The 21,668-nt window shown below is 53.8% G+C and overlaps 2 protein-coding genes across 2 annotated transcripts in view; one reads left to right on the top strand and one right to left on the bottom strand.

Annotated features, from left to right (window-relative positions):
• The window catches only part of KLHDC8A (kelch domain containing 8A), a 176,831-nt gene that overhangs the window by 26,843 nt on the left and 128,320 nt on the right, over positions 1 to 21,668 (top strand). The window lies entirely within an intron of this gene.
• Positions 7 to 21,331, bottom strand: MFSD4A (major facilitator superfamily domain containing 4A). Its single transcript, XM_064472214.1, has 10 exons — positions 20,953 to 21,331; positions 14,251 to 14,449; positions 13,876 to 14,115; positions 7,975 to 8,143; positions 6,122 to 6,237; positions 4,891 to 5,064; positions 2,843 to 2,990; positions 2,114 to 2,184; positions 1,804 to 1,924; positions 7 to 1,140 (listed from the first exon to the last, which is right to left on the bottom strand). The coding sequence occupies exons 1-10, from the start codon at positions 21,180 to 21,182 to the stop codon at positions 1,076 to 1,078; spliced, it is 1,533 nt and encodes a 510-aa protein (XP_064328284.1). The 5' UTR covers positions 21,183 to 21,331; the 3' UTR covers positions 7 to 1,075.

Genomic DNA, 21,668 nt, shown 5'->3' with positions numbered 1-21,668 from the left:
CAGTCATGCTGAGAATCTAGCAATCAATCACCTTTAATCAAACACTGCTTTATATACACACGTACATATGTACATCCACATACAGCAGTTAAAGCAAAAAGTACATGTCCAATCACTCACTGAAGAAATAGATGTATGTAGCTTTACATTCTTCTAAAGCCAGTCCTTTCTTCGTAGCGTGTAATAGGTCATGCGTGGGTTATAAGAGTACCTTATAGAAGGCACCTGTATAATAAGTATTGCACAGATTAAGCAGCTGGAGGCTGGCTCCCAAATACCTCTTGTTTAAGCTTCAACTGGAAGCTAGAAATAAAACCACCCTTAAAGACACTGCAACGGTAGCAGCTAAACTAGTGACTTAAAGCAAAACAAACCATCACAACCCATTCTTGACTCTAAAGAAAAAAGCTAATGATTTTAGTAATCGAGAGGCCCTAGCATGCTGAGTAAGACACTGTCTTAGTGAACACGTGTGATATACAAGAATCAACTGTGCAACTATAGATAGGTCCTGCTACCCCCGTGCACTTGGTGGGTTCTACCGCTTGTGGAATTGTTCCCCTTTGGCACTACGCATGGAGGTGGCAGATACTTGAGTCAGCGTTGCACAAACATGAATGCCGAATCCCGTATTGTGCTGTAACTCGTAGGGGCTTCTGTGCATTGCAGGCCAAAAGAAAAAGCCGTTAAGGTCAATGATTAAGCCAGGAGATAGTCAGTCTTAGATACGGAACAGCGAGAACCTCTTCCTTCCCACCCTCCATCCCAAACTGGTAAGAAAGTTCATCTGCAGGAGTAACTGGTCTCCCGTCATCCCTGCCAGACACCGCAGCCTTTCAGACACAGGGCTGGTCTGACGCTTACAGTTGTCTTTTTTGGTACGTATGACACGGGCAGCTTGTGCTTGGCTTGAGGCAGTGTTTTAGGATGTTCTCTTAATTCTGACTTACCCAATCTAATGTGCTTTTGATTGCAGAAAACTTGCATGATTCAGTCATTAAATGTGAAATCATCCTTAATAGTAATGCTTAATTGTGTGGTTCTTTTATTGCTTGTCTAGGGCTTGGCCACGGCTTTAGCGCTGATACTGTCCGGTGTCATCCATTACTGCTGGTTTGTCAGGTGAGGCATCATCCATATCTGCAAAATTGACAGTAGATCCGTCAGCTGACGGTACCGAGTCTATTGAGCTTTAAGGGGATGTGCGTGAGCCCTCCCAAACAGGGGTGTTGCTCTTCTAGCACCCACCGCACTGGTTTGCTTCACCGCCCGTGGAAGAAAGGCCTCCCTTGCCAGTAACCTGGGCAAGCCTTCTCCCTGTCACACAGCGCTCCTTTGACAACCGGTGCTTATAAAAGCAAATACCGGGCGCAGACCGAGGCAACGCCTAGGAGAAATCCTTTAGCAGTGAGGCTTTCCTCAAGAGCCCGACAGCTGCCTTTGCTTGTTCCGTGGGTTTTAGCCAGGGAACAGCGCAGGGACGCTTGTGCAGCCCCTGCTAGGAGGGCTTACGCCTGCTAGCTCTGCAGCAGCACGGTAGTGCTTTCACCGCTGGCATCCTCTGCCCTCCACAGACCATTCCTACTTTTTCCCCTTGCTTCTCCAACAGAAAAGAAAGCAAGCCCTGGGCTGTGGCTGCCAAGGCTTTGTGGGCAAGTCGGAGCAGGAAGAGGGGAGAGGAAGCAGCAGTAAAATAAACATTTCCTTGCATTTTGCTGAAGCGCTGCACCCTGCTTATGTATTGATGCATATGCTGCTCTTCCTCTCATTATAAAGCAGGGCTGAGTGCTGGTGCTTTCTTACCTGCTGAGGGCTTGGGGTACATCCTGTGGAAAAACAAGAGGAAAGCGTAGAAGGTAAAGGCCAAGCCTCCAAAGATCATCCCACAGACCAGGAAACTGTAGCTGCCCTGATCATGTATAATCTGCAATTGGAGGGGGGAAAAAAAAGAGCAGACATGTCATCACAGCACTCAAATACCTGGTCAGCATTCAGTGAGAGCTTTACTATTTGATGCCTCAAGGGTAACGGCAGTGCTTTTTTTCCCCAGCAGCTGCCCAAAACCAGGACTAAGGTTTCCACTTAGTTTTTGGCTTGCCTTGCCCACACTTACCGATCCCACCAGCAACTGTAGTACCATCTCTCCAATTCCAGCTCCAGTCACTAACACGGTCGTGGCACAGCCTGCAAAGAAATAGTGCAAGTGATGTTGGCAGGGGACGGGTGAAACAGCCAGCAGGATCAGCCTGTAGCTTCTTGAAACTGCTCTTTCATGGAGCTCTCCATACAAGAGTCACAAATACTTAATGTACGTTCCCATCTAGTGTTGAGAGTGCCTCTTCTAACCTGTGGTCGTGCAGAAAGGTAAAAGTTCAAGCAAAAAAAAACCAACGCCTGTTCTGTCACTTGTCTCTGTTGGCAGAGGTGATGTTGCTTCTTGCTAGAATGCTTTTCATTCTTCTGTATCACTGCCCCAGAGACAGAGGCTGGCAGGGACCTCCTGTAAGGCTTTTCAGTTCACTGATAATCTGGATGATGTTTTCAAAACTAGCTCCCTGTAAGCCTTTAAAGCAGATATTCTTGTCAGTCCCCAAAAGCCCTAAAGCTGCAGGAATCGAAGAACCAGTCTGGATCCCTGCCTGTAGAAGTTATTAGTACAACGAAGCCAGGATTTGTGCAGGCTGGTTTTCTGACTACAAGCTTGAATAAACATTGCATTCAAAAGTAGATCTTTCTTCCAGGCCTCCCAGGATCCCTGAAGAGGGAAGGCGTTGCTAGGTGTATCTGAGCTCTGGTCTTGAACACCCGCCTGCTTTCAAAGTCCGCCCAAGTCCCGGCTCACCTTTGTACTGCAGGATGTCCTCCGTATAGGCGAGCATGCTGGGGAAGGTGCTGCTGAGAAACAGCCCCAGGGACGCCGTCCCCACAAACAAGACGACAACGCTGTAGGAGAAAATCAGGAGCAGGAGGAAGGTTATCAGGACTCCAACCTGTGAACGACATGCATGGAGTCAGTAGGGAGGTAACTGCTGAGTTGCCGTAGGCTCTAGATTTTTCTTTTCCAGACTATTTTGTAAAACAAACAAAAAAATCAATACCCAAAACGATACTGAAAAAAAAATCCCAATCTCTGAAAAACTGAAGTAACTAGCCAAATAAAAGCCATCTACCTTCACTGTAAAGAATTTGGTACTTTCTATAACAGGACTTTATAACATAACTTGGTACTTAAGTCTCACCTTCATTAGGTAAAATCATATCTGTGAAAAGATCATATCTGAAAAAATACTTTTTCTCTCCAGCTTTCAATACAAATGTACTGCTGCTTGCATAACATTTACGTGTCTCACTAATAAGTCTTATTCAGCAGGTTAAAGACTTGACTCACTCTCAGTAACTGCCAAGAAACCAGGCGCAGCAGTAAAGCCAAGGAGCCAACTAAATTTACATGAGCGTCCCCTCCGGCTTGCTGGGGCGCCCAGCGCTCGCGAGCCAGCCAAGGCGCAGAGTCAGCAGAGGGAGCTCCGCAATTCCAGCTCAGGTTAATTTTGAAGTGTTTAGGCCCTGATGATGGGCGTGTGCACGTACACAGGAGCAATCTGGATTCTAAAGAAACTGAATTTAAACCGCAGTTTGCTGTAATGCCGCAATGGCTCCAGGAGCTGGTGTGCCTCACTGCACACAGCCGTACCGCACGGGGGGCTCAGCGTCGGGCGCGGGCGTTTTTGCGCCCGGGCGGTGTTACTACCGTTGCCTTTAAGGGGAAGCGAGAAGGCTTCCATTCAGGGCTGGAGGCTATTCTCTCTTCTCTCCAAATACCAGCAGCAGCTAAAGCAGTAGTCCTGTCCTCAGGGTCGCTAACAGCGCGGTCGTGCAGCTCGGCCAAGTGGTTAAGTCGGTAACATGCATCGGGGCGATGCACGGGACTGTTCTTAGTGAAACCGGCGCGGGATCTGCTGATGCTGAGCTTCCCCTGCTCCCACGTAAGTAGCGACCGTGTGCTGAGATAGGGGATGACACTCATTTTTAAAACAATCGTATTTCGTTTGGCTGTATTTATTGGTAGCTAAGCTCAGTTTTTAAAGCTACCAGCAGCGAGGTGCCGAGCCGGCTGCCTCGCCTGCCTCCCGTCCGCAAAAAGAGATGGGCCCAAATCTTGAAAACATCCCAATGTGAACCGTCCCTCCTGTTCTCTCGCCACGTGTTAAACGTTCTTGGCCTCGCAATATTAACTGTGAAACTCGCTACCAAAATAACTTCTGGTTTAAATTGTAAATTAACTGCCTTCTCACTTGTTTCTTCTTTTTTTTCTTTTTTTGTAAGAAGTGTGAATGGGAACAACTCCCTCCCTGTTGTCTGCCACATCCTTACACGCATCTCCCTTACATATCCTTGCAGGATTCCTTCCCCTTTCTTCAGGTGAATGCGTTTTATTCATTTAAGCAACCTCACATCACATTGGTTTGACAGCTGCTACACTCAGAGGATCTACTGAACTATCTGCCTTCACTTTCCCATGGCTACCGTGGGCATTAACATCCCCATAGATGCCAGAGAAGACAGTGTGCAAAGTAAATAAAGCTGGCAGACACTTTACTAGGTGCTTTCGCACATCTAACGTGAGACTAACCGAGACGCGAGCTCGGACAGGCAGCGCAATCAAGCTGTGTTAGCTACCTCGTGCATCAGAGTCAGCTGCGAACGTGCAGCGGCAGCGACGCAGAGCAAGGCTAAGGCAGCTCGGCCTGGATGCTGCGCTCGTCAGGCTCTGCCTGGTGCAAACCTGCCCTAGGTATGGCATGAGAGCGGCTGCAGCTCTGCGCATCAGAGCCAAAACTGGACAGCCTCTTGCAGGCAAGCAGAAGAAAAACATAGTCAAACCAGCCGTACCACATTGATGAGGACCATAGTTGCTGGCTTCATTCGGTAGGACACAGGGATGGAGATGAGCCTGCCCAGTGTGATGAATCCCCAGAAGAGGCTGGGCAGGTAGCCAGCCACTTTATGTACTACAGAGAGAGGCTCTTCCACCGCATAGCTGTAAATGAAGCCCGAGTACTCTCCCTGCAGGGAAAACAAAACAGCGTGTCACATTGATGTGGTGACTTCCAGGCTTTGCAACTTCAACCTGTCCCTCAAGGATTCACAGTAACGTGATAGTGCTGGAGAGCCCACCTATGGATCTGCTACCACATCTCAATGAACCTTGACCCGAGGGTTTGCAGCTGGAGACAGGCTTCCACCAGAAGTAGGACACAGGACTTAAGCTCTCCTAAAAGGGCAAGACTTAGCATCACTAGGTAAAAATGCATGCTAAGCTCTTGTCTGCAGAGATGCTCTCTTCCCTAGGGGCTGTCTTGTCCTTTTGGAATTGCATACTTGCAAAACCTACCACATCAAGGATGATCAGCTCCGGGTTCTTAAAGATGGAGGCTCTGGAATCTTCCCATATCTGACAGCTGCTTTGGGTAACCCCGCTCATGTTTCAGGACCCTATTTAATGCCCTAGTAAGACCCAGCAGTATTTTACCATGAGGGGATCGAGACAAAACTGTTGAAAGAAAAAGACCAGCAACTTGCCAGCCAAGAGCGAGCCTTCCTCGCCTGGACAGAAGCGTGGAGAACCCCGTGCGACTGCGCCGGCCAGGGACAAGCTGCCGGGCCACGCTAGAGAGACCGCACCATCCCCGCATGCTCTCGTCTTGGATTTCTGAGGGCTCAGGAGACCCACCAAACAAAGAGCCACTATTTCTTACAAAATAAAATGAAGCTTTTTCTTGCCTCTTGGCTGAAGTGAGAAGAGACCTCCACTGCGTACACGTAGACAGCATCACAACTCCAGCTCTACTCTAGGTTAGTAGCAGTAGCAACCTAGCTGCAACACCACAGAGCCTAGGAGAAGCCACAAAACCCTCCCAAGAAGCAGGGCACATATCAGCCTGACTACGATTAGCTTTGCGTTGAGCTACCTCGGGAACCAGACTGCTGCGCCGGCAGACCCTCGGGTCCAGCCCACTGGACGCAGAGGACATGTGCTGGGTTTGGGCTGTTACAAGTGATTTGGAAAGAAGAAAGCCATATAGCTTTGCTCAGACAAGATCCCTCTATCAGCTGAACTCACCACAATCCCATCAGTCATGAAGAGAACAAGAGCCCCAGTGATGTGGACTGCGAAGTAGGTGTAAGAAGCCCCTCTGAAGTTTTTGCTTTGGCAGCAGCTAAATAAGTCATCATGACCTGGTGAAAAACAATGCAAAGCAAACTTAGCTGGAACGTCCCCCTGGGGCTGGGTGGTTGCCAGCCCGCAATGGGGATTTGTTTTGCGCTCAGCTGCAAGACAGAGATTCATAGAGGACAGGGAACAACGTGGAGCACTGCTAACCTCTGCTGGCACAACCTCCTCCTTTTCTTTACCTACCTCTAAACTTCCAGAAGGAAGACAGATATGCTTACGGGCTGCTGTCCACAGACTGGGATCCTAGCTCTCCAGGATACTTGCTACTTCTCTGACTGTAGCAGCTTGTGCTCCTCTTCCCATTCAGGAGCAACACATGGCTGGCCCCGCTCTTAGAGTCAATAGAAACAAGCCCATTCGACCATAGCGCTCGTGCTCAGAGCCCCTCGTCCTTGGCACCACCACACAGGAGAGTCCTGCCCAGGACAGCTCACATTCCTCAGACAAACGGTATTTAACCAAATAAGCCAACTTTGGGAAAGAGAGTGATAAACACAGAGCTAGTGTCGCCTCCTCTGGCTAGACCACCGGGAGGCACAGTCTGCCAAAGCTGGGGGGTCAGGGCCCCAGGAATTCCCGACTCTCCTGTCCTCACGCTTGTATCACACCGCTCTGGGACGTGCAAAGGGCTGCTGTTAAGGTGGCGGCACCCGGAGTCCTGTGCAGGTGAGACAGTTGCTCCTGCATGGCAAAGATGAAATTCTCACTACTTCTATGGGGAAGGAGGGATTTTGCCAGCACAGACGTGCCTGTCAAAGACCACAGCAGCCAGTGTACAGCCTTCCTGCTTCTCTAAGGATTAATCTCAACAGCACTGAAGAGGAAGATGGAGATCTGAAGAACATGAAGCTCTAATGGGTTGTATGAAAACGGGCAGCTGGGTTGAGGAAAGAAACCATCAGTGTCTCAGTTAAGGGAAATGCTATCAGATGAGCACAGCCTTATCAGACACCAGAGAACCCACTCCATTAGGGACACCTGTGATCCTTCCCTGCAGTACCTCACCACATCTCTAACTCCTCCACCTTCAAGTATTCCCTAAAGTTTCCTTTTATTGTTCAGATAAAGCCACCTCTTCTGTAATAACGCTAAACACTCTGACAACCCTACGATACGATTCACTTCCGAGATTCACTATTTAGCTGAAGAATTTACTTCGATACGTTTCTCTTGGGTAGCAAAGAACAATGTTACTATTGTCCCCAAAACAGGGTGTAGTCACAAGTTCAAGAGCAAACTATTGCTGGAGTTCAACTTTTCCGCTCAAACAAAGGCCCTGTCCTTATTCCTTACAGATTTATTATAAATCAGCGTTCCGCAGCACGACGACCACTTTTAAACCGAGCAGTCAGCAGAGGCAGCTCAAAACCTGACCGAACACCAGAAGGAAACGAAGGGGCACAACTTCCACGTGTGCTTAAATGACTTGGGGGCCCAGGTTTAGTTTTAGGACAGCTTGGACAAAAGCAGCCTGGAGTCCCAACAGCAGGACCCTAATGTCTATTCAGGGGTTATGGTCCCACCTAATTTGAGGGCAGTTGGGCACCAAATTGTCTGTTTGGATTGTTTGGGTACTTCTGGATTACATTCACATGTACGTTTTAGAAAGTCTCCCCCTTAGACAATAGCGATGGATCTCACTTGTTAAACTCAGCGGAGACACTCAGAAATAGGGCTTATTTCTCCCCCTGCGCACTCCCCGTTCCTCCAACCCTACCAGAGAGGTGCCTCCAGCTCACCTCCTGCCGCGCGGGGTCTCTGCACAGCGGTGGAGAGATCGTCCTTCTCCGTGGGCCGCGTTTCCATCGCCAGCTCGTCGGCCGACAGCAGCGGGTGGCTGCTGCTGTTGAAGCACGGCACCATCCGCTCCTTGTAGAGCAAGAAGAACACCGCGATGGGGACCGGCAGCTGGGGAGGAACAGAGAGGGTCAGGTAAGCACGACAAATCCCGTGCAAAATACCGCCCAGTTCCCCACTGGCGAGGGCCTTTTAGGAAGCCGCACTCAGCATCTGCAATAGATGTGCCCGAATTAACCTCCAAGAGCAGCCTCACGCTGCCCTGACCTCGGAGCAAGGACAGGGGCTGGCGAGGGGACACTGCAGGAGGGACGGAGCCTGGTTAGGGCAGGGAGGGGGAGAAAAAAGGAAAAAAGGCAAGTTGAGAGCAAAGACTCCCTGTCTGGAGCATGGCTGGGCATCTCCCGCCAGTCCCTGTGGGAGGGAGGTGGGCTGGGAAGCATTCACCTGGGGTGGGGGACAGGGACACTGGAGCAGAAGGCACCTAAATACAAACCTCATGAAGCACCGCATCAGCCCTTCAAAACCAAAATGTTCTGGTTTCCAAGCATTTGGCTACTCCTGCCCAAAAAGTAAAATAATAAAGTATCTCTTTTGCCCATGGAGAGCAGAACAGCTTTAGTGGGAGACCTGTGGCTGGAATTCTTTGTGAGGGAAGAGCAAGCTGCTCCAAGGCCTGCTCTGCCCATCTCCAGCCATTAGCAGAGGTTGCTCAGCATCTCGTAAGAGACGAGCTCGTGGTTCCCAGGCCAACAATGACAGCACCGCTACAGCCGAGCTGCTTCCAACAGCCCCTGGGTACGGCCTCTGCTGAGGGACCTGGGCTGGAGGCAGCAAGCCTCCAGCCACCGCCCTCTCGGCTGTCGCTGCCTTAGAGACCCCCACGCACCCAGGGCTGCTGCTGCGCAGGCTCCCAGCACACGACAGCCCCGCCAGCGCTGTTCCCTGCTTTCTGCCTGGCTTTCTGCCTGATGCTAATGCACGCAGGGACCGTGGGCTTGTACCTGCCCACTGGATCCATCACGCGGCAGCGGCGGCGGCGGGCCCCCGGCACCGCGCTCCCTCGCTGCCGTGTGCCTGGGGATGAGCCCGCTCCCCACGCACACCCACGACTCGGTGGTGCCTCCAAGCCCGGAGGCGCTTGCTCCTTTTTTTGGAGAGAAAACAGAAGGAAGCAAATGAAGCTGGGTCTGCCCCTCACCAGCCCTCCCTTCTCCTCCCGCCGCAACCAAGTGGTGTTTATTCTGCAACAAACTGGGGGAGAAAGCCAGGAAATCCTAAGTGACAGCTCACTCTCCAGCCGCCAAGCGCTTGTTTTCTACATGTCTGTGAGCAAGTGTGAGCTCTAGTTCCAAATTTCCTGCCTTTTGTTGGCTCGTGGCACGATTTAAATGTATGGAGAATTCCCCCCCTGCCCTGCCTCTCTTGCCCGAATTCATTTATGAGGACTTCATTGTTCTGGGAACAATGGGAATAGGAACAGTTAGTTCGGTCCCATGGAAGAAAAACGCATTTGCTTGATAGTTCTAATCCTTCCGGAGGTCAGGACCAGATTTTATTCTTCTAAATTGCAGATTTTGCAAAAAAAAAAAAACCCAAAAAAACCCACGCAGAGGGACTGGCCATACAGATAACGTCTCTGGGCCTTTCCAGCATTAAGGAGCACTCAGTGCCTATAAAGAAAAGGGCCCCAGCTCCAGGCTCCTCCTATTCCCAGTCAAACCTTAGGCATATCCCTGCTCCCCAGATCCTCATCTCTAAAGTAAGCAGCTCCCTTTTGCTTTATCCAGACCGTACCATCTTGCAGGGCTCTGACCCCATCAGCCGTGAGCTGCTCGCCAGTGCTGGCCGTTTCTGGTAGGAAATGCCCAAAAGCTGGAGACTCACCCATGACCAAGCACAGCCCTCACCCATGGGCTGCCACCACACCAAAGCGAGCTCAGGAAAGCGGGGAAACGCAAAGGATGAAGCTCAACAGAAAGCAGGTTCCCAGGGCTCCATCGCCAGGGGGCAGTGACCTGTGGCCTCTTGGCCCACAGGAGGGGCCAGCCGCAAATCCAGGGCGCGTACAAGGGACGGAGCATCCCCGAAAGCAGTTCAGTCATTACGTGAGCTGATGGAGAAGAGCAAACGGAGCCGAACACCAGAGCCCTGCCAGGGCATGTTTCACCAAGCGAAGGGACAAACCCACCCTGGAGGAGCAGCCTACCCCGACCACAGGGCAAGGACAGCTCAAGGACTGTCCCTTCCACTGCCCACATGAGCACGGCCACCACCACGAGCTGCCAGGTGGGCGCTGAGCCCCCCTCCCCATCCACAGCTCCCCCGTGCAGCCGCTGGAGAGGTCGGGTGCGATGATGAGCCTCGCTGGCTGCTGGAGCCAGGACATGTGCCAAGACACACACGGGCAGGGCCACCATGCTTAGGACAGGATCTTGCTACTCGGCTCCTAAAGCAGCTTCGGTTTTCCTGGGGCCGACACATCGGCTGCTTGCGCTGCTTGGTGCGAGGCAGAGAGCTATCAAAGCCTTCCCACGCCACGGGGAGCCCAAACAGCGAGAACCGGAGAGGAACCGCACACACAGCCCCTAAATAAAGACGCTGGTTGTCAAAGCACCGCCCTGCCCCGCAGAGCCGGTGCCCCCTCCCCACAGCACGACCGCACCAAGCTGGTCACCTCCAGTCCCCGTCTCCCCCCAGCCCTCCCTCCTGAGCAGGCAGGGATCTTGCTGCGATAACCATTTGCTCGTGGGCTTTCCTCCCAGAGCAACTCCGCTTCGCCTTTTTCAATGGAAGGCTTTTCTCTTTTCCAGGGGGAGAGGGGCATCCGAGCATCCCGCTGGGAGCCCGCACGGGCTGACGGGCAAAGTGGGCAGCAAGAGCCGGGCCCGGCACTCCAGCTCCGCTCGCTGAATCACCGGGGATGTTCCCCTCCCCCCGGCAGCTTTTAACCATTATTATAGACTCAATGAGTTGCTGCATCAGGCAGTTCGGCGCGGGTATAATCCAAAATCCTTCCCTCCAGTTTCTATGCCAGTCTCTCCCCCCAGGAGCACAGGACTGTTCCCTGCTATTGTATCCAGGCTACTTTTAAGCAACCTAAGCACAATGGAGAGCCCTGCGCTTCCCTTGGGAAACCACCTTCCGGATAAACACATCCCTCTCAGAGGAACATTTTCCTGATTTCCAGCCCCTTGGAACGAGCTGGATGATGAAATTTCCGTTCTGTGGGAAACTGAATTTTAAAATATGTTTTTGTTCCAAATCTGGATGAAAAGCCAAAATTTTCTCTTAGAATGAAAAATTTTGGCCGGGAGTCATCCAAGCACTTCATTTTGATAATGTTGAACCACTTAATTTTACTAAAGCAAAAACATTTTGCTTCAATAACATCGAAACAACTATTCTGTCAGCTTTACACACTGCATTTAGGCCAAAGCGAGGCATTTCCACTTTAAAAAAAGCAAGAAATTGAAACTAATCCTTTCAGCTTGTGTCTTGTCAGAATACACACAGCCCTGCGAAAACTGGGATGGGATTGTGTTTTTGACCATTTTATAACAAAGCTGCTGGTCCTGGTTTCCATTTCTATAGCTTACTCATTTCATCCACTTCCCTGGGGTTTTAAATACCAATTATCATCATCTTTGTCTGACGTTTATACCTTAAAGAAAATTGCTGACCTTTGGAGCTGAGCTGCTCTCAGTATCTCCAGCCGGTGGGCTGGGTTATTTAGTTTAAACACAGAATTAAGTCAGCTCCCTCAGCGAGACTTTGGGAAAGACAATAACAGCTCGGCTTTGGCAAGGGGATGCACTCAGGAGCATCGCGTGCGGCGTACGTCCAGCTCCCTGCTCCTCTTATGTTTGTTACCTAACTTTCATCCCCAAACCACCACCAAACCCAGCACCAGGACTCCCTGCCGTGCTCCCGGCGATCCTATTCGGTGCGTGCACACACATGCAAACAGCACCTGAGCGTGCAGCGATGCACAAGCCCAGCTCATGACCTGCTACGCATCAGCGGCAGGGCACAGCCGGACTCAGCCTGGGGTCCCATCCTGCTCCCGAGATGTCCATGGGACACCGCTAGGACCCAGAGGGGTCTGGCACCCTCCCATCGGCACTCCAGGTATCAGACACATCGTGGTATTGAGAGCAGATATTAAACGCTGCCTTCAAAACTAAATTAGTTTGCTCGGGATTGACTGGCAAAATAGATAACACTCTGGTGTAATTAAAAGCACATTTCCCGTGGCATATGCGGAGTCGGAGTAATTAAAGCTGGCTTCTCCTCCTAGGCAGAGCACATTCTTTTTGGTACTTCTGCAAAGAAGCTCATTACGGCGCCTGCCCAGCTATTTCACTTGCTTGTTCTCCTCACATTGACGTGCTGCGCGGGCCTCGGGCTAACAAAAGCCCTGGGATTATGTGCGCTGGGGTATGTTTTAGTTATTCAGCAAATGGGAAGACCAAAAGCACAAAGAAACCTGTTCCCTTTGCCTATGGCAGATGGAGTGGTGGAAGACCAAGGGCTGCTCGCTGGCCTGGGACAGGGAGAAGGAGCACCAGTGCATCCCCGTGTTTTGGCAGAAGGGCAATGGCTAAACTTGCAGGGCAGACAGGCAGGGAGAGGTCCTTCTGGCAGCATCACCCTTCTCTTCTACTAGAGGAGGTCTCCAGGTGAGCAAAACAGGCAGCAGCGTGGCAGCCCCTACCCTGGCATGCTCTTTATAAACAGACACCAGAGCACCTTATGGCAAAGGCTACGCAGGCTGGGCTCTGCTCCGCTCACAGAGGGGACCCCGGGACGCTGCCAGCAGGAATTCCCATGCACGAAGCATAACCGGGCACTCTGCAGAGTTTGAGCAGGGCTGCCCTCAGCATCAATCCTGGCAGGAACAGCACCACTCGACAGGGCCGATGCTCGCTGCAACCACACACTCTGCTCTTATCGCTCCAGATCTACATGGACAATTACACACACGCTCAAAGGACTCCTGCCACCAGGGAAAGGACAGCAGCTTAGCTAGCTCTGCTGCGGAGGGACTGGGGACGGGCACAACGATGGCCATGGCTCAGCAAGGCTGTGCAAGGCACCAGCTGTATTTAACCATGTTGGGATTCAGGGTATTAACTGGGGGGTAAGGAACAGAGCAACATTTCAGAGAGAGCCCACAGCCTGCAGGCAAGCACAGCTTGCTGGAGATCAGCTTTGGGACTCAGCAGAACAGAGAAAGTGGACAGGCACTAAACTCCATCTCTCTCCCAAAGGAAGGGCCACAGGACTTTTACATCTGCTGCCCATCACCAGGGAAATGTAACAAATAGGCAGAGACACCCCGATCAAGCTTTCGGCCCCAGTAACTCAGTTCCTCGATGGGCACTTTCCTACGAATATCACTGCAAATCGCCCTCCCGCCAACCCACCCCCACACCACTGAGCTCCTCCCCAGGCTGACCGCGGAGGATGACCTGGTGCTCCGAGTGTAGTCAGCTGGTGTAACTCCTGCCCAGGGGGATGCTGGAGGTGCAACCTGCTCCCAGAGAGATCAGACAAACACCCGCAGGACACTACATCGACCCTATCACATCTGACAGCGCAGCGATCCCTGGCTCAGCTTTGAGAGTCCTGCCCTCCCGCCCCAGGCACCTGCTGGAAACCAGGCACTTGGCAAAAACTGAACCTTTGCTGCGGACCAGCACAACCATCCTCATGCCTCCTTCCATCGCTGGGACCACCAAACAGGCACCAACACCCCCCAACACCAACGGCCGCCTGCAAAGCTGAGAAGCAGGGAGGACCCCAGCAACAGCTTGGGCCACTCCAGCTGCAGCACTTACGTTGATGAGGGCCATGATCCAGAAGGCGTAGGAGACGCGCGTGACCACCATGCCTTTCATCGGCAGGTCGTAATGGGAGAGGTTGCCTGGATGGTGCGGGACCAGGGACTTGCGGATGTGAGGGAGGTTGCTGGAGGCGTTAACTGTGGAATTTGAGAGGATGCAGTTGGTGTCCGAGAGGAAGGGGTCAGCTATCAGTGGGCTTAGCAGCGCTCCAAAGCCCACGAAGAAATGAAGGACCTGCAAGAGATGAGACGTGCAAGTAGAGCAGCGGGGTTTACTGCTCTTCTCTGCAGGGAGGCTGGCCGAGCCCCTCACTCCTCTTCCTCTGAGGAGGAAGCACAGCCAGAGGGGAGACGCGGGCTCCATGCTCACCTGCAGGAAGATGGCTGAGTCCTTCTGGTAGATCTTCACCAGCTGCATATTGGAGATGGTGTCGATGCAACCCATGGCCAGTCCTGCCACGGCCATGACCACAGCCAGGACCACCACATTGTGGCACAGAGGGATGATGGCAAAGACCAAGGAGATTGCCAGTGATGAGGCGAAGAGTGCAAACAAGGACTGAGCCAACCTGAGACAGGGAAAGAGGAAAGACGACAGAATTACTACCATGAGAGCAACATCCACACCACAGCCCTGCCTCCCGTTTTCAGCCCCAGGTCAGTCAGTGGCACAGGCATTAGCAAAAGATGCACCCACAGGGTGTAATTCCAACTAATGCAGCTCCAGCACATGCTCTTCTGACAAGGCAAGGGAGATGCTACACACCCTGCACCCCCACGCCTCCATGTCACAGCCGTAGCCAGCCTAGGGCACTGCCATCTCCTGCGTGGAGGGCGATGCCTTGAAGAGACAGATCTTCCACCCAGCTTGCGTGAAGAGTGACCATCCCTTCGAGCTCATGTTCTGCACATCTCAAGGCACAACAGGGCCTGAGAACCTTCCCTTGTTAACTGGGCAGATCTGGGAATGGGAAAGGACATGGGTACATGCAGGTGAGGCCACGTCATGACTTTGGAGGAGCTCCAGGGCATTTCTTATGCAGGGCTGTATCGCACAAGCAGGCTACGCGAGCATGTGAGCTGCTGGGCAATCCCAGTTGCCTGCAGGGAGAGAGCTGCTGGCATCCACATCACCGTGTCATCCCGGAGCTGCCAGCACGTGCTGTCCTGCCTCACACAGAGCACTGGGGAGCTCCTGCAGTTCCCTTTCTGTGCTCCATTCTGGCAGCATCGTCCCTTCCCCCAGCACGACAGGACGGGATGCAGCACTGCTGCCGTTCCCAGTGCAGGCAGCCACTTTCCAACCCACGCGGTCCATCGGAGAAGCCCAGGGGACGCGCGCGGTAGAGGTAAAGCTGGTGCATTACATCTCGAGTCTGGCAGCAGCGCAGGCAGGCCTGCCTGGCTGAGCGGGGAGGCTGCTCTCGGCGTGAGCCGGGCGCTAGCCAGCTCGCTGGAGAACGGCGCCTGGGCTGGCACCGCGCTGCTCCGGAGCTGCCAAGTCGAAAGGCAGGAAGGAAGGAAGGAAACAGGGACCAGACAGCAAAGCACTGAAACTAGCAGAAAGATGGAACTACAAAGTCACAGCAGAGAGTAAGTAGCACAGGCACGTCCCTTCCCCACCCTGGGCTCCCAAACCCTGGGTGAAGCCCATTGCAACCAGCAGCAGCTTGCTACGATGAGCTGCTAATTAGCAATTGGGGTCTGCTGCTGGGGAATGTGGGGCACAGCCATCTGTCCACCGCAGAGGACTGGCAATGCACAGGTATGTCCCTAGTATGGGCTCGCTCCCGCAGGCTGTCTGCACCCCGCGTCCGCACGCTCTGCCCAGAGAGGGAGGAGAAGGGTACGAGGAGGTGCAGGCTGGAGCTGCAGCAGAGAGCCTCTGCAGCTGCTGGGCACCATGCTGCCAGCCCTCCTGCCCTGACTGCTCGTCCAGAACGGCCCGGCCTTGGGCATGTCACTGTGCTTCTGCATGGCCCTCATTCATCCGCAAACCCACAGTGATTTGGCCTTCCACATCCTGCTCGTTGCTTTCAGTGCACTCCAAAAGCACCGGGGAGAAAAACGGGCCAAGGACACGCCTCCTTTATTCTCCTGCCCGGTGGCACAAACCTGGCTGTACCAGCACCTCGGTGTGCTCCCATCTCCCAGCCCAGCCTCGCTCACCCGTCAGCCAGACCACACTGGAGGAGCCAGTGTTTTGCAAAGCTGTAACTACTGATCTTCCTCTGACAGCAAAACGGGGAGCCAGCGTGGGATTTCTGGGGGAGGGAGGGAGCAAAGCGAGATGTGCACAGTCATGGCAGGAAAACAACTAGCAAATGAGAGAGAAGCCGCTTCAAGCCTGGAGAGGCGAGGCAGCACTCTCCAGGGTACAGCAGGAGCCCAGCGCAAGGGACAGAGGCAGAGGCACCAACAGCTGGCAAATCTGAGGCTGGGAGTGACAGGGAAACAGGAAAAAACACACCGAGACATCCCAGAAACGCCTCTTCTGCAGCCCTAGAAAAAACGACCACAGCACTGCTTGTGCTTGGCTAGGGAGCCCGTTCATTACTAGTTAAACATTAATTGCAGATGATGTTATGTCCTTAAAAAGCATTAAAAAGATCACCTCACTTTTCCCCCATGAGCAAAAATTCCTGCCTCCAGCCGTAAGATGTTAATAACAGAATTGCACCCCCCCCCGCAAACACCAGCACCCCCCAGCCCAGGGTGGCAGCACGCAGCACGCTGTCCCCTTCCCTGGCTTCGGCATTAAGGGGGACTAAGAAATCGCTGGCTTCCCATGCCAGATCCCTGAGGGGCAAAGGAGACTGCTCAGCACCCAGGGAGGCACTGAACAACCAGCCGGGGGAGTTCTTTAGAAACAAACCTCTGAGAGCATCCTTAAATGAGGTACCCCCAGACCTTCAGATGGGGACTGAACCCCGTGTCTTGATGATGCAAAACCAGTGCACCCCTGCAAAGGGCTTAATGCCACGATCCGGTTCGTGAACCGCTGCCCACCCCATCGCTAAGCAGCCCCCACGTTCCCGGCTGAGCAGATGCACAGCACAGCTCTGCACCAGCTGCTGCTGTCCCCAGGGCAGGCTCTGCTTCAGCGCATGAAACAAATCTTGTAATGCCGTGGAATCCGTTTCAGGAGCATGCAGCGCATGTCCTGGCTCCATCGCAAGGCTTGAGGGAAGGTCTGCAGCTCCCCCTGAAAACGCTTACATTGATCTCCTCTATAGTATTAGGGCATTTAATGCTATCCTGTAGTCACAGCCCGCAAGGCTTCCCCTCCCCTTCCCACACAGTATGTATAAACCCCCGCCTCGGTGTTCCTGTTGCAGCAGGTACTCTTCAACTTCAAGGATGTTTTTCCCCACCCCAGGGAGCATTTCTTAAGTCCTTCAGATCAAGAAGAAACGATAATCAGGTTAATTCAGACTTGCAAAACTGATAATTAAAAACCCAAAGCCCTAAGGGGATGAGGCGAGGATGTGGAAGAAGGAGGGGGGCTGGATTACCCCACATCTGTCTTCAGGTACCCCTGTCTCCATCAGGAAGCACCAGCCAGGCTTGGGGAGTGTTGCCTTCCCCAAGGTGCTCATGCTCAAGTCACCATGTGCTCTGCTTTTGGCAACAAAAGGCTTTACTTTCCTTTGCAGTGAGAAGCGTCCTCTGCACCAGCCGCATGCTTGAACAGAAACCTTCAGAAGATGGGAGTCTGAAGGGCAGGGAGAGAACAGGGTCATCCACTCTCAGCTGATGTGCTGTGACGTGCACAGGCACCCAGGGGTAAAGATGAAAGAAGGGTCCCATCTCATCAGCCCTCTCGGTCCTGGTGTGGATCACTCCTTCGAGCAGAGCCTGCTCAAGGCTCCAACGCAGCCACAGACCTAGCAGCCCCCTCCTCCCCCCTGCTAACACCAGCAGGACTAGCTCAGAGCTGACCTGGACGCCAGGAGCAAAAGCAGAAAATATAGAAGGACACAAAAATGCAGTTTCTGAATGAGGGGTGAAAAAAGAAAGCAAACTGGGGCACGGGCTCTCAGTTACTCTGGTGCTTCTGTCACAATCGCGTGTAGCACAGCTGCACAGCGGGAGCGCGACTTTAGCTGCACAGTGCAAGCTTAAAATCCAACAAAATGGGCAAGGAAAAGGGGAAGGCAAGGGAAGCAAGAGGGAGAGCGGCGGGGGATGCAGGTGCATGGAGTTCACCCCTGGAGTTTGCAGTGTCAGGTGCTCAGGGGTGGATTTACCAAAGAGCTCACCTCCCACTAGGGTTTCTGAGTCTAGGCAGGGTTTCGGGTCCTCTCAGCTCTCCCACCCCAATGCTTCTGGCTGGATTTGCAGTCTCACACCACATCAGGCACTTCTGAGGATCTAGTCCAGTAATACCAGGAAACAAGAGTCTTTGGTATGCTTCACGCAAGGGTGCACAGGGCTCCTTACGGAGGGCATCAGCTGCTGCCAGGGCCATCTTTGCTCGAGGAACCTCTCCCAGCACCACGGCAGCACTAGGGTTTGAGCCAGGGCACGTGCTCCACCTAAACCCCAACCCCAGATACCCTGTAAAAAGCTGTATTTCTTTGAAGCAGAGCTTGTAATTACAACCCAGCAAACCCCAAGCATGAGTTACCAGAGAGCAGCAGCGTGTCATGAACCTCAGCGTTAACTTAAACAACGCGCCTTGCAGCTACGTGGGGAGCTGCTCTTCCCACGGCTCCGGCTGTGCATCGCCCGACAAGCCGGGGAAGGGACCACGCAGCAAACCCGCGTCTCCAGCGCAGAGCACCGCAGGCACCAATTGTATTTCTACATCACTCAGGGAAGCTCGCAATGGCAAATGTTCTTCTTCCTTGAAATCTCGCACAAGAGGGAATTCTGGAGCAAGTTCTGGCAGTCCAGGCTCGTGACGATTTACAGAAGGGACAGATGCCATCATTATGCTCTGTCTTCCCAGTGCTGCAGGACTCCAGCTGGGCCAAGAGAGCAGAGACTACGACCCAGCGTTCAGCAACTTCTCTCATGAGAAGAAACAAACTATTATTTAGGTCCCATGACCCACTTGTGCTGCAGAATCCAGTAACAGCACTGCTTTCCCTCCTGAGCCCATCGTTGAGAGAGCTCACACCAATACGTATTTTAACCGAAAGCATGCAACAAAGTCTATGTTCCTCAGGCATTAAAAGTTAAGCACAGCTTACAGCTAGACCTTGGCTCAGCTGGCTCACAGGCAGGCGATGCTTTGGGACCCTCTACCAGCAGCTATCCGTCTCCTAACTGGAAAAGATGACCTGTCCAACAGTCCTCCCTGCCCGGCACCGGGGCCAGGATAATTGGATTTATAAACCCGCAGCATGGCCCAGAAGTTGAAATCCTTAGCAGGACAGCTTGACCTGTCCGTGCCTGAAGAGGGGATAGTCCAGGAGCTCTCGGAGTCTGCACAGTTAATGTTCTCATCCGAACCCACGCATCTGCACGCCGCACCACTCAGAGTAACCCCCCACAATGCTTGCAAGCTACAACTATCCAAAACATGCCCTCCTGCCTGGCCAGGCTGCCGCCCCTCAGCTGGGGCTCGCAGACACTTTGCAAAAGCCCGTTGCTCCAGGAGGCTGCGATCACAAACACATCCTGGTCCATAACCACAGCGAGCAACAAACATGCTCTTTCCCCCAACGAGCTGCCACAGAGTTAAAAGTTTGGGAGCCCCTGAGCACAAAACCCCGAATGGGTCCGTGTAACCCGCCGGCCAAGGGCAGGAGCTCTGGGTAGGAAGCTGACAGCAGGAAACAATTCTGCATTTTCCTTCACTTGCTCCTTCAAACATATGCGAAGCAGACTGGGGGCTGGCAAAGGCGCTGCCTGCTGACCCAGCAGCCTGGGATCCGTGTCAGACCCAGGGCAAGGTTCCCACGCGCTGTCCCCGTTCCTGCGCACCCCACCTCGCACCTCCTGTCCCGGCACAGCCTGATGGGGAGCAGCTCCTGCTGCTCCATGAAGCCTTTGGGCTCTGTCTGGAGAGGGGGACCAGGACAGTTCAAGGTACCAGGATGGCAATTTAACAGGTGCTCCAATGCCATCTTCGTTAGCCAACACCCTCCGCAATTCGCAAGACAAGAGTTTAACAAAACATTTTTAAATGGGCATTTTAAAGCAGCGAAGGATTCATGCAAAATTCTCTCACATACATGTTAAACATATATATATATATATGATGCATATCTCAGAGGCACACACGGAGCTGACACATTACATCACTGCCTGAAGAATTAGTGACAATGTAAATGATCAGCTGATTCTCAGCAGAGCATAGCTGTCATCAAGCCTCAAACCAAATGCCTGCCTGGCGATCTTTCAGGTTGAGCCATCGTGTATTATTTATTTTAAACACATCCTAGACAGAAGGCTCACTGCAAATGCCCGTTCGGCTGCGCCTGGGATTCTCGCTGGCCCATGAAGCGTGCTGCTGTCCCCGGCCACCCTGCGCGGCCGAGGCACTGCCTCTGCCCTCATCCCCCGCCGCAGCGAGACCACAAGGACCGCTCACACCTCACCTCACGTCTGCCCAGACTCCCGAGGAGCACGACAGTGCCTCGATCTCTGACACCGAGGTTATTAAAACAGGCTTCCAATAATATTTTTGTGATAAACAATCAGGTTAATACCCTCCAGGAAGTTCTGGCTGTAACTTCACACTAAGGCTGTCTCTGTCCTGAGCTCTGGGGGGGACTGGCAGCTTCTCTCCAAGGGTATGAAACCGTGTGGATGAGGAGAGCAGCAGCCCGCAGAGCGTCTCCTGCCCCGCACCTCCCGGGAAGCCCCCCCCTCCGAGCCGCTTGGGCGAGAGAGGGCCGGGGACCCTCCGGGACACACGTGGAGCAGGGTTTTCCCACGCGGGCCGCAGCATCCCAGCTCAGCCATGCAAACCCGGCGGGAGAACGCGGGGAGGGAGGCGAAGCCCAGGGTAGGGGGGTTGGCTGGCGCTGCCCACCCCCGGCCCGGGAGGAAAGCAGGGGGGGCTGCGGAGAGCTAAGCCCACCCGCGGGAGGTGCGATGAGTTTGCCAGGCGCCTTACGTCCTCTTGAAGACCCCTCCGAGGCAGCTGCCGAGCAGGAGGCAGAACTGCTGGGAGAAGAAGACCCAGGTGATCTGGGAGAGGGAGCTCTGGGTCTGGCAGCGCAGGTCCAGCAGCGTGGGCCCCAGGAAGGCGATGCAGAGGCCGAAGCTGAAGAAGACGCTCCAGTAGGTGAGGGTTGGCTGCAGGTTTCTCCGGAACCGCGCCGACACCCGCTCGTCCCACCACATCCTGGGCAGCGGCGCGGGGCGGCCACGGCGATGCGGCTCCCGCACCGCCCGGCCCCGCTCGCTGCCCCGCTCCCGCTCCCGCCGCCGCCCCGCTCCTCCTGTGCGGGATGTGGCTCCCGAGCCCCCGGCGCCGCGCCGGGCGCTGGCTCCGCCTCCGGGAGCGGGGGCTGCCGCCGCCTCCCGGGGCCGGGGCGGAGCCCCCCTCCGTCCCCCGGCGGACCCCGCTCCGCCCGGGGCAGCCGCGCCTCAGCGCCTCCCTCCGGGGGTGGGGGCGAAAGGAGCCCGAGGACCCCCCCCACCAGCCGCCCCCCCCCCAATATCCCCGCGTCACCTTGCCCAAAGCGAGGCAGCCCCCCGCCGCGAGATCCACAAATGACACTAAACTACGGCCACAGCAGCAAACCCGATGCCACAGAGAGCGCAGCCAAGCAAGGAAACCCAGAAATCCCCTTTTTCTGCCGTCTCTGTGGTGTCCGTACCCATAAA

Source organism: Phalacrocorax carbo, chromosome 23 (assembly GCF_963921805.1).
Source record: "Phalacrocorax carbo chromosome 23, bPhaCar2.1, whole genome shotgun sequence".
NCBI classification, from domain to species: domain Eukaryota; kingdom Metazoa; phylum Chordata; class Aves; order Suliformes; family Phalacrocoracidae; genus Phalacrocorax; species Phalacrocorax carbo.
Note: the sequence above shows the minus strand (reverse complement) of the source record. Positions and strands in the feature narration are given on the sequence as shown.

Coding starts and splice junctions, on each gene's coding strand:
- MFSD4A (XM_064472214.1), bottom strand. CDS start 21,182: ATGTGGTGGGACGAGCGGGTGTCGGCGCGGTTCCGGAGAAACCTGCAG. Junction 8,144..13,875: donor GGATCATGGCCCTCATCAAC/GTAAGTGCTGCA, acceptor GTTCCTCCCCAG/CTGCCGGTCCCCATCGCGGT. Junction 2,991..4,890: donor CTATGGTCCTCATCAATGTG/GTACGGCTGGTT, acceptor TGTCGTTCACAG/GTTGGAGTCCTGATAACCTT.